This window comes from Rhinatrema bivittatum, chromosome 10, assembly GCF_901001135.1.
Source record: "Rhinatrema bivittatum chromosome 10, aRhiBiv1.1, whole genome shotgun sequence".
Lineage (NCBI taxonomy): Eukaryota > Metazoa > Chordata > Amphibia > Gymnophiona > Rhinatrematidae > Rhinatrema > Rhinatrema bivittatum.
Window position 1 is genome coordinate 96002441 of NC_042624.1, and position 17018 is coordinate 96019458.

Here is a 17018-nt window from a genome sequence, read left to right on the forward strand (position 1 = left end):
CCCTATCACATGGTAGGAGCAATGGATGGCCTGTGCCATATTTTAAGATGGTGCTGGCCATCCATTGCTCCTACCATGTGACAGGGGTCGGCCAATGACACCGATAGCCCCTGTCACATGGTAAGGGCAAAGGGCCATCGGCGCCATTTTGTTTACTGGCAGCCGACGGCCCGAGAGTGGGAGATCGCTCCCGGGACCCCCATTGGACCACCAGGTACTTTAGAAAAGTTTTTGGGAGGTCAGGAGGGTGGAAGATTCTAAATAATTCAATTTAAAGGGTTGGGGTGGAGTTTTTGTTTTTCCAGCTTGGGACAGCCGAAAGAAAAAGCATTCAGAATGATGGGAAATGAAGATTTCCTGCAGTTCTACGAACCCGATACCGGAAACAATTCCAGAACCAATTCACAACTCTACATTCAAGTCTATGGTTGTACTGAGCAAGCAAAAGGTACATATAGGGAATAACTGGTAACAGTAACAATCAGCTCTTGCCTGTGTGACTTAGCAGTCTCATCAGAGCTGAGGTGGGAGGTTGGCAAGGGGACCAGATTGAGGACAAGTCATGGTGAATTATCTTTTTACCTTGCCCATAGCTGCCATTTAGATAAAGTGACACTGATATAATCAGACTGAAAGCTCTGAGCACGTGTAAAGAAATTCCATTTGTTGAATTTTCCAGAGAAAGTTTAAAAAGCCCTTAAAATTAAAAAAGCATGCATTGGCATTGGCATTGGTAAAGAGTTTTTTTTTTTTTAAATTTCAGCTGTAGTCAGTGGTCTCAATCACTGTAATAGAAAGAAAGAGGCAGTGCCACTAGTTTCTATGTTGACTGGAGGCAAGATAGGAGATTAAAGCACTGCCAGTGAGTTTTGTGCCTGTCTGATACAGTGCAGTATGGTGCAGTGCAGTGAAGTGTAGTGAAGTTATCTGTACACAGATTGAAGAGAAGAACAGCTTGCTAGCCTTCATGGTTCTGTTTCTGATAGATTTTTTGAGTGTGCAAAAGAATTCAGTAGTGCACAAACATACCCTGTATGTGTGTGTGTGTGTGTGTGTGTGTATGTGTGCATGTTTGTGTGTGTGAGACAGATATATTTTTGCACACACTGTAAAGGATAGCCCAAGAAAGACACCATTAGCCACCATTAGCAAACTGCACCTAACTCAGCCTGGAAAGTTGGCTCTATGTTTGATAAGCACTAATGTGAACTAGATTGAGTGTGCATGAAAGAAATTCTCATTCACTACTACAGTGGTACTGTGATTGCTAATATAGTATCAATAAATCCTATTGTGATATCACAACTCCCAATAAGCACTTCAAATTCTATCATGTCATTGCAAGGAAAGGGCAGAGGAGGGAATGGCAGGGACAGACTGTTTTCTGCAGAGGCAGCCTAGCCTGTGAGAAGTATAAGCAGTTCTAGCAGCAGGAAGAAAAAAGGGCATCCTGCCCCTAAATTTAAAAGAAACCTTTTAGCTGCAAAAAGATGGAAGTCAGCTCAAGCCATAATACATGGAAATTTGGAGACCATGCACTACTATTGCCTGTTTTTGCCCTCTTGTTTTGGAGCAGAAGCAAAAGATGGGAGAGTCATCCAAGGCTTCATGTTATAACAGGGGAAGGACAAGGTCAGCAAAAATGAAATACCCAAGCCAGCAGTGCATGTCTCCTTGATTACTGCTTCTGAGGCAATGGAGGCAGTATTTTCAAGAACTGATAATGAAGAAGAATCTTGACTGAGATACCCAGAAGATATTGAGGAGCTAATGGATAAAGAAAATTTGGGAGCTCTAGTCAGCAGTGTCTTAGCCTCCAGTGAGATGATAGCAAATCCCAGAAAGAGCAGGCAATACAGGTAGAGTGATGCCCCTGGCATTTTTCTTCATGTTCCTCCCTCAACCTTAAGCCCAGTGCCCATATCAACACTGAAGGATGCAGAGAAGAGATCAAACAAGATATCCCTGGTCTAGAATTACTTAAAGGGAAGGATGACACACATTTTGCTCAGTATATTCACTGAAGTAAGACCATCAGTCAAAGGAGGGTACTAGGACATCTGACAAACATTGGCATGCAGCATCACCTGTAGAAGCAGCACCAGCTAGCATTGGCATCAGGGGAGGGTGGCAGTATTAGCCTGAGAACCCCCTCTGCTACTTAAAACAAAATTCAGAGGAAAGGGGTTAAAAAGGGGAAGTATTTTCCCCAAACTAATTCCACAGCCCCTTCCATCAGTCAGGGGACAGGCCAGCAGTTCCCTGCCATGCATTGCAGTGATAATGTGAGCTTTAAACATCTGCTGTACCTGTTAAGTCCCCAATTACAAAGTACCATCCAGGATTACACTTAGTAGTTATGGTATTCCCACCCTGTACAACCAATGCAATAGTCACATGCAGGTGCAGCTGGCTAAGGCAAAAGGGATTATCATGCATTTCATCAGCAACATCTTGACCAGCACAAATACTATGCATGCTTACCTCTCCCTGATGGCATGCTGGTGGGAGCTGGCTAAGGCACAAGCAGGCAGCAGCTCTAACAGGGACTGAGTGTCAAGGTGCAGGTGGGCTGTTCTGCACATCCAGGTGATGGATAGCCCTCATGCCTCATGCAATATCCTATAAACTATAAGAAGATGCTGGAGGGATGGCAGCCAGACTAGAGAGGCTGGAGTCTTTAAGAAGGTCTGCAAATAAGATAAGGGCTTTTGGGAAATCTATTGTTTTGCACACATGCTGAACCTGGCAGTGAGGGAAAATAGCAGGGCATTTTTATCAAATTCTGGAAAGTGGACAGCTTCTGATAAAATATGAGCATCAAAGATGAGTCTAGAAGTTTAGGGGTTCTAATTGATTCTAAGCTCACCCTTGATGCTCATCAGGGCCGGCACGTCCATTAGGCAAACTTAGGTGGTCGTCTATGGCACTGATCCTTAGGGGGCACCAAAGAGCAGCCAGGTGGTGCCACAAGCAGAGTTGCTCATGGCAAAGAGGAGTAGAGATTCATCGGACCACGAGCAGCGCGCTGCTTGCAGCCCTGAGAAGCATACAGTGGGTAGCACGAACGAGGTAGGAGGAGCCAGACAGAAGACCAGTGGGGGGTGGAATAAAGGGGGGCCATGGCATGGTGTGAATGGGGATGGGGGACGGGCACAAGGCAGAAGTTGTCTAGGGCACCTACTACCCTTGCAGCAGCCCTGATGCTCATATTTCATCAGTAGGTCAATGAAATACTTTCTATCAAACTGTCAACTTAAAATTTTGATGAAGTCTTGCCTTTTTTGTATTAGACTACTGTGATTCATAGTTAGTGGGTTTATCACTAAAATATGTATCTTGCCTGTAGTTGATCAAAAATGTGGCAGCCTGTGTTGTTTCAGTCATTCGTATTAGGGATCATATTACACCAATCCTGTATAACCTTCATTGGTTACCATTGATGTATAGATCTCAGTTTAAGATAGTTTGCATTATATTGATTCATGATCAAGGGCCAGGAATAACTTGCTGGGAAAGTTAAGAGATGTCCCAGAGCAATGGCCTTGTTTGATGAAAAAGGTATGCTTCTCAGAATCCCGTCTTTTAAGATATATAGATTAGTGAAAAACAGAAGGAATACTTTTAGCTGTATAGCTCCTATCCTCTGGTATTCTCTTCTAAAAGAGCTGAGTGCAAAGATAATTACCTCTGTTTCAGACAATCGTTAAAGGCATATTTAATTTATTTCAGAGAACTTTTGTCTATCATTTAGTAGAGGTTTTTGAATATAGGGTAACAGCTGTTATGTATCTGGTATTCAGATTTTTAAAAAATGTATTTAAATTGATTAATGCTGGCACTTATCCATGGACTAATGCCCTTCTCAAACTGTATTAACCATCTCCTATATTAAGATCATCACAAAGAGGCCTGCATGATGTCCCCTCTATTAGGTGGGTGAGCCAAGAGTGTGCCTTTGCAGTGATGGCCCTGCTCTATGAAACTCCTTCCCAATGGAATTGTGTTTATATGATTGCTTAAAGATATACAGAAGACTCCTGAAAACATTTTTTTTACAGGCAAGCTTATCTTTAAGAACAGTGGATGTTGCATTATTACAAGACTCTCCTAATTTCCGGCTGAACTCATGATTCTATAACTGTTTTGTTATACTTTATTCTATTGTTCAACATTATGGATTTGAATGATTTTTATGTACATCACTTGAGCCATTTGCGTTAAGCAATTAATACATTTTAATAAATGTGAATTTCTTGTTATATTTTGATGATATTTTATTTTTCTGGATTGTATCTTGTTCTGAAAAATTGGCTATTTTAATCTACATTTCCAATTTCCCTTATATTTATTGTTTTAGTTTTTATGATTTTATATATTATGTTCCATAATATGACATTATTTGATTAAATTTGATGTACATCATTCGATATGCCTGATGGTATATTATGCATTGCATCTAAATTATCTGTATATATTTTATTTAAAAATTCTTCCGTTCTACCTAAAACAATGGCAAGTGTTTTTATGGTGAGAAGTTTTTAAATGTGTATTGTTTTATTTACATTTATATTGTATATGTTGTAAACCACCTTGGTCAGTTTGCTGCATATACAGTCTAGGAAAATTGAGAAATAATTAAATAAATGACTTATTGTACGCGAATTCCAGTCAGCAAACCTAAAAGAATAGCTTTGACTAACAATAATTAGGACAAAGACATTTTAAACTCTGTAAGTTACGGTACTTAAAACTTTAAAAACTATGAGCCATCCCAAAATTAAGAATAGCAAAGGGGATTCTTTATACTAAAGGCTTGAAGAAGGCTTTCACTTGTTCCCGACAGCCCTATATTCAGAAATGTCTCTTAGTGCCAAAAGAAGCGAGTTCCAAAGGTCCGGTCTAGCATGGAAATTTCTCCAGTCCTTTGAGATCACATTTTTTTAAAATGAAGGAAGGACTAAGAGATTTCTCAGCACAGTGTAAGGAGCGCAGAGGGCTATAATTCTCAATCAGATCAGACAAATACTTTGGCATCGTTTCCTTTAACAGCTTTGTAAACAAGCCTAAACAGTTTAAAGTTTATTCTCCAAGCCACTCAAGGCCAATGAAAGTCTTGTAGTGTGGGAGTTATATGATACCTAAAAGAACAGCCAGAAATCAGTCAAGCAGCTATGTTCTAGAGAGAGAAACTGGAGAAATCGTAATATGGATTTTGGGAGACCTACATATAGTGCATTACAATAATCCAGAAAACTCAACGCTAATGATTGAACCACTGTGCAAAAGTGATCCCTACTTAATGCATATCTAAGGTGTCTTCTTAGCCTAAGCATACAGAAGGCTCATTTCAGCACTGACTTAACCTGAAGTCCAAGTTCACTCCCAGATCACAAATGTTGGATAAAAAAGGAAACTCAAAGCCATTTTTATATAATTGATGTTGTTTAGAAGAGGTATCAGACAGACTTATCCAAACATCTGTCTTTAGTGGAATTAATATTATCCCATTATACTGCTGTTATTTATGGGGGAGGGTAACTTTCAAACAACTAAGTGAAGCAGGATATTCAGGTGTACTTGTTAGCGTGTAGATTTACCTATAGTATTTTATAGCACATATGTGTGATGTGAGTATTTTATAAAATACACATACCTTTACCCTGCAACATATGCACAAATGCATGCAATGCATTGAAACCACATATATTAATGCATTGAATGAGAATATTTTACCCATTTTAAAAGTGTGCACATATTTTAGGCATGAAAGTAAAGTAGGACTTACCTGCATAAGTTGTATTTTATAACATCATGTATCAATGAAATAATCAGTTTTACCAATAAGAATGTACTATTTACTGCTATTAATTAATAAGCAATAGTAGATTGTGATTTATTTAATATTTGGTTACTTGCCAGGTAGTTGTGACTTGGATTGGCCACTGTTGGAAACAGGATGCTGGCCTTGATGGACTCTTGGTCTGACCCAGTATGGCATATCTTACTAACTTCATGGCATATCCCCTAGTCTATGAATTTTTAATTTGGCAATGACCTATAAGGGGATAATTAATCTAATTGATAAGGGCTAGGTCACTCCCTTGTTTTAGATAAATCCTTGATTGATTTCTTTTTGTATACAAAAGTGTTTCTTGTCTTCTTTCATGTCATAAGAGTTTATAAATCAAAGAATGTCTCTGAAAATTACCCCCTAATGACCTGACCTCAGTGTACATGCTAAGATTTAATACCTGGGCCCCTTAGTGAGACCATGTTTCCTTTAGTTTTTTGCACTCCTTCTCAGTTGCTTATAGATAAGGAATTATGATTTGTAGATCCAAGTTCAAAGGAAAGTTCTGTTTAATATAAGGAGATATTTTATTATTGGGCTGATATTCAAAGGCTCTAGGCACCTAACTATGCCTCCCCCCCCCCCCCCCACACACACACACAGGCTAAGCATCTAACTTTAAGTGCCTCTTTTCACTAGGCTACTAAATTTATGCACCTAAAAAGTAGGTGTGCCCAGGGGTGGGGGTCATGTTGGAGTATGTTAGGTACCGAATGATGATTTTCAGCCTGCTTCTTTCTAGCCCTTTCACATCTGGTCAGATCTGTAGATATCTGAAATTGCTGATTCGGTGTAGCATGGATGGAATAGACATGGTCGAATTGGGAGGTTTAACTTTGGATGGCAAAACGTTGCTGAATAACATCACTTAAGCAAATATACAGGAAGATGGTAAGCAGGAAAGTTATCCAAGTAACTTCACCTAGATACGCAGCAGCAGCAGCAGCACTTATCTGGAGGATATATCTGTCACTAAAAATATCCAGATAAAGTTATCTAGGGTAAACTTCAGGACAGATATTTTTCCAACCTGATTTGTCTGGCTAACTTTACCCAGGTAGTGTGCTAGGCCATGGCAGATTTTTGGCCAGGAAGGCCCAGTCAGGGCCACCGGAGGCCCATTTAAAAAAAATATATATATACCACAAATACAAAAATGATGGGGAATTTACATAGGAGGCTATTTTCGGTTCATTTGTTACATTTCTTTCATTTGTTGGAAATGAATATACACATCTCTAATATCAGAACTCACTATTTAAAATGCAAGCACACCTCTCTGGAATGCCTCCATCACTGCTTCTTTTTATCCAGCTAAATGTTATCCGGGCAATGAGTCACCTTGCCTAAATTTAGCCGGGGAGCTGGATTAAGCTGCCAGATCTAGGTTGTTTTTCTTCTGGAAACTGCAAATGTTACCTGGGCAAAGCCTTTGAATATCAATCCCAGTGAGTTTAAACTGTATTTAGTATAATAAACAAGCAATAGAAAAAAAAATCAGTTTTAATTAATAGCATGATACACTTCCCTCAACCAAGTTGCATACCATTTTAGATACAGTACATATTTTTTAGAGAGACCTGTATTCTCCTCATTGAAAACATGTACAAGGGAATTTCAATTAACAGCAACCTTTAAGACTTCTGCTTGCTTTGATTCCGCAGATGACGGAGCAGACCATAAATGAGTTTCTTCAAAATACCATGTTCCTTTTTTTTTTTTTTTCAAGTTATTACTTTCATACAGCTGGCAGTAACCTATGCTGTTACATTCAGCTTGCAATTTTGTAGCAATCTCGAGTGCTGTGTTCAAACTCCCCCCAAGGTATTCTGAAGAGATGCTGCCAGCGTGGTGCTGTGTGGGTATGCTTCTTTTTAAAGCTGCTGTTTGTACTCATTTAAAAAGGACCGGTCTTTAATTTGGAACAGAACATTTTCAAACCTGAATTTAAAAAAAAAAAAAAAAGTTAAGATTTCATGATGTTGACCTTGGCATCTCTTCTAAGTAGTTTTACGAGTAAGAACTGCAAAACAGAATAAACAGGCAAGTCTAATACTCAAGAATGTTCCAACAGCACACGATCCTTTACTAGGACGGAGTGTGCTATTTTCCTGGTTGTCCTTGCTGATAACGTATAGGTTATTCTTAAAATGAGGAAGCTGTATAATGTGAGGTTTCCACTGTTGATCACATTAGTCGATACCTCATTTTACCATAAGATAATATACTATAAAAAGTACGGGTGCTGCCCCTGAGAATACTCCTGCAGAAGGGACAGTTGCAACAGCATCCACACTATCTGGGTTCCCCTTCATTCTCTCCCCCTTCAAGAGCCTAGAGTGGGAAAAATAATTCGCAAAAAAAGGGGGAGAAAAAAGTAAAGGAGAGAGAAAGGCAGGATAGTGCTGTTGCCTCTCCCACATAGGAGGGGACATGACATAACTGATGCATTCCACCCTGGAAGAACACTCTCTCACAGAGACTGAATGGAAGGAGGCCCCTGGGAATGCTATCCATTGCAGATCAGTTGTGGTTTAACCCTTTTATTGAGAAAAAAAAATCATATAAATAACACTCGGCATACCTGGGGTTCGGAGGCATGCCAAGCAATCCGAAGAAACAACTTTTCCCAAATATCACAACTTACAGAAACAATGCCTCTATCCGCCCTCCCTCCAAGAGGCCATGGCCTCACACAGGTCAAGTTAACCCAAAATGTTAAGCTCTTACCCATGTAATATGAGACTACATGATCTGTACTTGGACTGGTGCTTTTCAATATATATATAAATAATCTGGAAAGGAATATGACGCGTGAGGTTATCAAATTTGTGGACGATACAAAATAATTCAGAGTAGTAAAATCACAAATGGATTGTGATACATTACAGGAGGATCTTGCAAGACTGGAAGATTGGGTATCCAAATGGCAGATGAAATTTAATGTGGACAAGTGCAAGGTGATGCACATAGGGAAAAATAACCCTTGCTGTAGTTACACGATGTTAAGTTCTATATTAGGAACCACCACCCAGGAAAAAGATCCAGGTGTCATAGTGGATAATACTTTAAAATCGTCTGCTCAGTGTGCTGCAGCAGTTAAAAACAAACAGAATATTAGGAATTATTAGGAAGGGAATGGTTAATAAAACAGAAAATGTCATAATGCCTCTGTATCGCTCCATGGTGAGACCATACATTGAATACTGTGTATAATTCTGGTTGCCGCATCTCAAAAAAGATATAATTGTGATGGAGAAGGTACAAAGAAGGGCAACCAAAATGATAAAGGGGATGGAACAGCTCCCCTATGAGGAAAGGCTGAAGAGGTTAGGGCTGTTCAGCTTGGAGAAGAGATGGCTGAGGGGGGATATGATAGAAGTCTTTAAGATCATGAGAGGTCTTGAATCGGTTATTTACACTTTCGGATAATAGAAGGACTAGGGGGCATTTCATGAAGTTAGCAAGTAGCACATTTAAGACTAATCGGAGAAAATTCTTTTTCACTCAACGCACAATAAAGCTCTGGAATGTTTTGCCAGAGGATGTGGTTAGTGCAGTTAGTGTAGCTGGGTTCAAAAAAGGTTTGGATAAGTTCTTGGAGGAGAAGTCCATTAACTGCTATTAATCAAGTTTACTTAGGGAATAGCCACTGCTATTAATTGCATCAGTAGCATGGGATCTTCTTGGTGTTTGGGTAATTGCCAGGTTCTTGTGGCCTGGTTTGGCCTCTGTTGGAAACAGGATGCTGGGCTTGATGGACTCTTGGTCTGACCCAGCATGGCAATTTCTTATGTTCTTATGAGAGAGAGAGAGATTCCCAAGTCAACATAAAATACTTGTGACACTTGAAAGACTGGCGGGATATAAAGTGATCCATCTGCATCATTTTGTGGAAAATGTTCCTCCAATGCCAGAAAGAGAGAGCCCTGGGGTCTCTCCAGTGAGGTAAAATCAAAATTTTCCCCACTGCACTGGCTTTTCGGACCAATATACGGTTGCCTGTGCCCCAGACCGACAAAGCCGGGAAACTATCAAAAAGCAAAGTTAAAGAAGTTAGCGGAATAGGAATGTCCAGCAACTTTTCCAAATAGGACCCAATCCGACCCCAAAATTTTTGAATGAGTGAACATTCCCACAAAGCATGAGAAAGATGGTTAACACCTTGATTACATTTCACACATCCAGCTGTATGGAACAATTTAGTCTTGAATGTTAACTGTTGGGGCACATAGGCTCATCTGATAAGTTTATACTGCATTTCCTGATAATATATTTGAACAGACACCTCTGATAAATGTTTAAAGTTAAACTGTAGGACCTGTGGCTGGACCTGAAATACCCCTTCCTTATTCCATCATGCTACTGAAATAAGCAAAGAATCCTCCACCTCAAGATGTAAAAGTGCCTTGTGGAGTTTTGATAACGATAAATGCTGAACATCCTCAAAAGAAAAAAAATCTTCAAACTTGTCCACTATAGAGGATTGTAATGCTGAAGAAGGTAGTGTCCTAATATAATGGTATAGTTGGATGTAAGAAAAATAAGTAATCATTCAACCCAAAACAAACCTGCAATCTTCAAAGGAAAGTAAATGACCCTCGACATCTAGCACATGAGACATTAATAGGATCCCTTTGTCCCACAACAAATGAAACCCAGTGGAATTCAAACCCGGTTTAAACTCTGTTTTCTTGAATTGGCAAAAAAGGGGAAGAATGCCAATCTGTATCCAACAACTGAGAGAGATGCACCCAAGCCCATCTTATAGGAAGAATTTAAAAATTGTGTGAAAAGTATTTGGGAAGGTGAGCCAGTTTTCCATGCAACAAATAACATAGATCTAGCGGAGCCCCTAATGCTTTTCCCCCCTGGATATTAACATAACATGATTTGTCAGTCAGCCAATCCCTAACAATTCTTAATAAGCTGGCATGATTATAAGTCTCTAAGACTGGAAGCCCCATTCCCCCCTGAGACCACTCCTAATTAGCCAATCCAAAGATATTCTATGCTTCCTTCCCCATCAAAGAAAAATCCTTAAAAGCATAGTCATGTGCAGCTTATCCATGACTTCAATTGCAAAGAAAGATATTGGAAATCATTAAACCATTTCGGGAAAAGAACCATCTTAAAAAGATTAATATGGCCTCCCAGAGATAGTGGCAAGTCATGCCACACCAATAGTTTAATCTTCATGGTGCCCAATAATTTTAAGATGTTCAAGTCAAAAAGAGTGGATAAATCCAAGGAGATATGAAGCCCGAAATATCTAAAAGTTTTATCAGCCCAACGTAAAGGAAATGGATGCCCCCCATCTGTGGACAAGGTACAAGTGTAAGCCAAAGCTTCAGACTTAACCATTTTTTACATTAAGCCTGAAAATACTCCATAATCCTCAAATACTCAATAACCCATTAAGAGAAGAAACAGGGTTAGTGAGAAAAGTCAAAATATCATCCACAAAAGCTGCATAATTAAATACTTGTAAACCCAGTGACTTTCCCCTGTACCTCTTCATAATTCTAAATATAAGGCAACAGAGGATCCAAGAATAATAAAAATAAAGAGGAGATAGGGGACATCCCTGTCTAGTGCCTCTAGCAATAGCAAAAGTTTCTGACTGCATGCTATTGGCTACAATCTTAGCTTCAGGCTGAGAATATAATAATTGAACAGCTTTGAAAAAAAAAACCCCACTCAACCCCATCCAATCCAGAATGAAAAATAAATAGTCCCATTTGACCTGTCAAATGCGTTTTCAGCATCAAAACTGACCACCAAAAAGGGTTCATGAACTCATTGACCTAGAGCTATAGCCGTTAAAAGGGAACACATGTTCGCTAATGCAGAACATCTGCGAACAAACCCAACTTGATAATTTTAGAAAGAAGCACTACCAGGCGATCTGCCAAAATTTTTTTAAAAAGCTTCTGTTCAAAATTTAGCAGGGAAATTGGCCTATAAGAAGATGGAACAAGATGATCTTTCCCTGGCTTTGGTAACACTACAATATGTGCTAGATTAGTATGATCCAGAAATTGTTCCTTTACAATCAACGTATTGAAAACATAACTCAAAGGACTTGACAGCTGTTCCATGAGTGTCTTAAAAAATTCTGAACTGTAACCATCAGGATCAGGAGTCTTGACTCTCTTAGCCTGGTGAATACCTGCTGAAATTTCATCAGTGGAGATAGTTCTATTCAACCACAATAGTTGATCATCTGTAAATGTAGGAATCTTTACCTGTTCACAAAACATTTTACATTTATTAATATCCCAGCCTTCCACATAATATAACCGAGCATAAAAGGCTCTAAAGTTTTGAAGAATCTCTCAATTAGAATTAGTTAAATGGCCCTTCTCCATTCTCAATGCAGAGATATATTTGGACCCTCTGTTGGTTTTAATCAAATTGGCCATGAATTTACCTGCTTTGTTGCTATATTGAAAGAGCTTAAATTGATAATACAGTATGCTTTTGGTGGTGCACTGGTGAATTACAGAATTTGTCTGAATGGTCATATAATATTCTCTATGTTGGGCTGTATTAGTGTTGCGTCTGTAGCTCAGTCACTAACAGATTGCTAACTCCACAGTCAGATCACTAACAGTTTGGAGCAACAGACACTTAGCATGGTGTAGCTGGGTTTCCAATTGTAACAACTGTTTATCCAAAGCTCGTTTCCTATGGGTTTCATAGGAAATAATATCTCCCCTTAGTACAACTTTCACTGTGTACAAAAAAAGGATTAGATCACCTGAAGGGCAGCGTTATGATTCTCAAAGTCTTTCCATTTGTGTTGCAAGTATTCCTGAAAAGGGAGATCTGTCGCTAAATAATAGGGGAAGTGCTAGCTCTTAGATACTGTGGCATCCAAATGGAACAACATCTGGGAGTGAGGGTGCATGTTTGTGTGTGAGATAGGGAGCTGTGTGAAGGAGTGTGTATGTGAGAGAGAAATGGAGGAAGCCTGTGTGTGAAAGTGTGTGCAAAAGAGAGAGGGAGCCTGTGTGAGGGAGAGGGTGAACCAGAGATCACTGGGAGGGGGAGGAGGGATGGACAAGTGACGGGGGGTGCCAAAGGAATTATATACCCCAGGTGCCAAATACTTTAGGCACGCCACTGATGGTAAGAGGGTCTGGGAGTGGGTTTATGATGGGCCCGAAAGTGTTTGAGGGGTTTTGTTTTTCATTATTGTTATTGATGGACATGATAGCATTCAATTTTTTTTTACATTTTCATTCATTTTTCTTTTGTGATATTTTAAAAACAAATTGAAAGAAACAGAGACATTTTGTTAACATTTCCCATTTTATTTCAAGCGAAAGCACATCCCAACAAAACATCTACACCAATTATAGTTTTTCTTATTGTGCCTGTCTGTGAACCGTTGTGATGGTGAATTAACAACGGTATAGAAGAGTTTTTAAATAAAATAAATAAATAAAATTTAATGTATTTAATGTATGCATTTTGAAAAATTCTGATGTCCTCCAATGATTCCAAATATTGGAGTCCTATTTACATAACATGTTAAAAATATTTCAAGAAAAGATTATTGTATAATAGACTAAAATTGTCATGTGAATTAACGGAATTCTTTCCATCTTCACCCACAGGTGTTATTTGGAAGATGGAGCATCAAAAGGTGCCTGGCTGAACAGGTCAAGTATTATTTTTGCTGGAGCTGATAAGTGGTCAGTAGATCCTCGAATTGCAATCGCTGCAGCCAGCAGAAGGGAATATAGTTTGCAGATAAAAAATGTCGATGTCACAGATGATGGTCCTTACACTTGCTCTGTGCAAACACAGCATAGTCCAAGAACAATGCTAATCCATCTAACAGTACAAGGTAAGTACTTCAATATCCTTAAAGAATAGGATCACAATTTGTTTACATTACTAGGCATAAAGCTACCTTTTATAAAAATTCAATCATGTAAATATTAACTGCAGAGCTGTAATCTATAGATATAGTGGACTGACTGAAGTATATAAGAATTTTAAATTAAATAAATACATAAATTCAGCTCAATAGAAATGCAAAGGTTTTGCTGCAATGACTAAATACTATGAGGTCCAAATTCATTTGTTGGCTGGCTAGGAAAGGCCTGGATTCACCATTCTATCACAGAATAGTGAATCCGGTAAAAACGGGGGGCATGGGAGCAAAGGGGGGGCGGGCCTGCGAAAGCAGGCAGCCATCGCACCACAGCTATGTTATCACTGCCGGCTTTCGCACCCAATAGCGCCACCGTGAAAGGTGGCGCTATTGGGCGAGCTACTGGTGACAATAACATGTCTTACCTTATCACCGCCAGTGAAGACATCGCGGAGTCCGCCCCGACAATGCCCCAACTTCTCCCCTCGCTGCCCTGACTCCGCCCTGTCTCCACCCCTAGCAAGCTATCGCACGTGAAAAGGGACTTTTCGCACACGATAAGCCTTACAAAATGACCTCTAAAGTTAGCTGGGTAAACAGCTGGAGAACAGTTCTAAAGTTAGCCAGATATGTTTATCTGGTTAACTTAGCTGGGTTATCCAGTTAACAGCTAGATAATGGTGCTCCACCCTGGACTACCCCTGCTATAGCTAGATGAAAAGTTAGCTGCACAAATATGCTAAATATGGACCTCTGTAATATGATACATTGTACCCTTAAATGTAAAAATATAACAGTAAATAAACACTGATCCCAGCAATATAAATCATGTTCCACATGCCTTATCTACACAGTGTAAGTAGATTGCCAGGCTCTCATAATTGTGTTTGGCAAACTTAGGTTGCCTTTAAAAGAAAGTGCTACGCAAGAAGTGAGCAATCTTAATACTTTGCAAGAGAAATACTTTAATTTTATTCAGTTTACCATGCCTGATTCTACTCAGTGCTATCATTCTTGCCAAATAGGAAACATACTAAGTCATACATCTTGTGTAATTATAAACAGAAATAGTCTTATGCAATCAGGAGTAGGGTACACTTAGAATTTTCATATGCTACCAGAAGCAAAATCAATTTTAATCCACAATCAGAATCATTGGTGCAGAAAACTAAAAATCATTAGCTCCTAGGTCACTGAAGAATATGATAGATGTTCACTGACTTAGGATGTTGTAAATTGGAAAGAAAGGATTCCAGTCTTGTGGAAGAAATATAATTTTCTCTTCTAGTATTCTTCATTTAGCACTTCTGTCCAGTAGAATATGGGAACTATCAGAAATCATAAGCCAGCGTGTGACCATTTAAAGTTGAATGTCGCTATGCAAATTTTTATGTTTTTTGTTTTAATTATGTATGTATTATTGCAAACCATTTGGCATGGTGGCCCTTATAGGTGGCAGATAAAAAAAATGTTAATATATAATAAATGGAAAATTAAAATTAAGCCTTGCCATATTATCCTATAAAGAATTAAATGCATGTATATGAGATAAACCTTTGTGCTTGCAAAACAATGGCCCAAGTATTCCTAAAGTAAAGGTAAATAAAATAGAAAATATAGAACAAACTGATATTTCAGTACCCACTTTACAATTTAAAAAATAAGAAAATTATTATGAAACTGAAACATCACTTTGGTCTGTATTTTGTATGTTCTTGGATGACACGGTACCATAATGAGCCACACAAATGGATCACATGATTTCATCTTGTGCCGTACTAGAAGACTCTTCCAGAGCTTTCCAGCAAAGGTTTCTAAGAATGGATGGCGTTTTGCATATTTCTCTGGACCTGCTGCTCTTACTTTTTCTTTCCCTTATTAAAGGATGATGTTTTTCGGGACTGCTGCTGCCACCCTCTGTCTACTTATGTATTTTTCAATATTCTGACTGAGGGGAGTCTTTTTTTTTTTCCAGGAACACCCGAGAGTCTCTTGCTTGGATACATGTTTGCTACTGTGACCTGCTGGGCAGGGCCAGTGCGTCCCATTAAACGAACTAGCTGGTCGCTTAGGGCGCCAACCATTAGGGGGCACCAAAGAGCAGCCATGTGGGGCCTTTCACAGTAGAGAGGAGTAGAGACTCAGCTGGCTGCAAGCAGTGCCATCCTGCTCACAACCAAGGAAAGCATTCACTCAGCGGGTCACGAGCAGCGTCTCGGCAAATGAGGTCAGGGTTGGGTAAGGGACAGGATGGGGGTGGGCACAAGGCAGAAGGTTTGCCTAGGGAATTTAATACCTTTGCACCAGCCCTGCTGCTGGGCCACCCTACTGCTATACCTGCAAGACGCTTTTCTTTGCCTACCATCCTTGATCTCCTTCCTGGGTTATCGTGCCAGAAATTCAAACAGAGGACTGGAAGGGAACCTATCACTATATTCTTACTGCCAGCATTATCAGGTCTTATAGCTTAAACTCATACTAATTTTTTATTTATTTATTTATTTCAAATTTTTATATACCGGCATTCGAGACAGCAGTCACATCATGCTGGTTCACATAGAACAGGGGTGCATAGTAAACATAACTATAACAATGGTGCTGAAAAGGCACCATTGTTATATGAATAACTTTATCATTCTCATGATGTTTCTAAACCAAACTGATCAGACTGGAGCCCTATTTTGTGATCCAGAACCTTTATATTATGTCAATATGAAAGTCATCCATTCATCAACCTGCATATCTTACAAGAATAGCATCTTAGGTGATCTTTATTTTTTTAATCCTAGTAGTTAATAACTGTTACATACATAATTCACTTTTTTAAAAATTAACTGATAATCACATCTCATACTAAATATATTACAATCTATCTAATTCTTATTTTTAACTGTGATATCTCGACACCTACTTTTCCCCTTACTAACATTTTTTTTTACAGCCAAAGAAACAATTATGATAAAGAATAATAATAGTCACTCATTGAGCCAGTTAAAAGTATAGTGTGTTATAACATTAATTTACTTGAGGCCTGATTTTAAAAGGGCTGCGCGCACAAATATGGGGGGTTATGCCTGTGTTTGGGCTCTGCGCGCACCACGCGCATTTTCTAAAGGGCCTGGCCATGCGCATAACCACCATTACGTGCATTAGTGCCGGGCCTTGCCCCCAGGGGTGGGCTGGGGGACATGGTCTGGGTGGTGCAGGGGGCAGGCCATTAGCCGCTGACCCGGGGAAATGTACATTGGCAGCCGGCCGGCGCACAGAGTTAACTTC

General features: G+C 39.4%; 1 protein-coding gene across 1 annotated transcript in view; it reads left to right on the forward strand.

Annotated features, from left to right (window-relative positions):
* Positions 1-17018, forward strand: part of NEGR1 (neuronal growth regulator 1) — a 922687-nt gene that overhangs the window by 285742 nt on the left and 619927 nt on the right. Inside the window, exon 2 of the mRNA XM_029618903.1 lies at positions 13480-13712. Coding sequence (XP_029474763.1) covers positions 13480-13712 — 233 coding nt within the window. The remainder of the gene's footprint in view (positions 1-13479; positions 13713-17018) is intronic.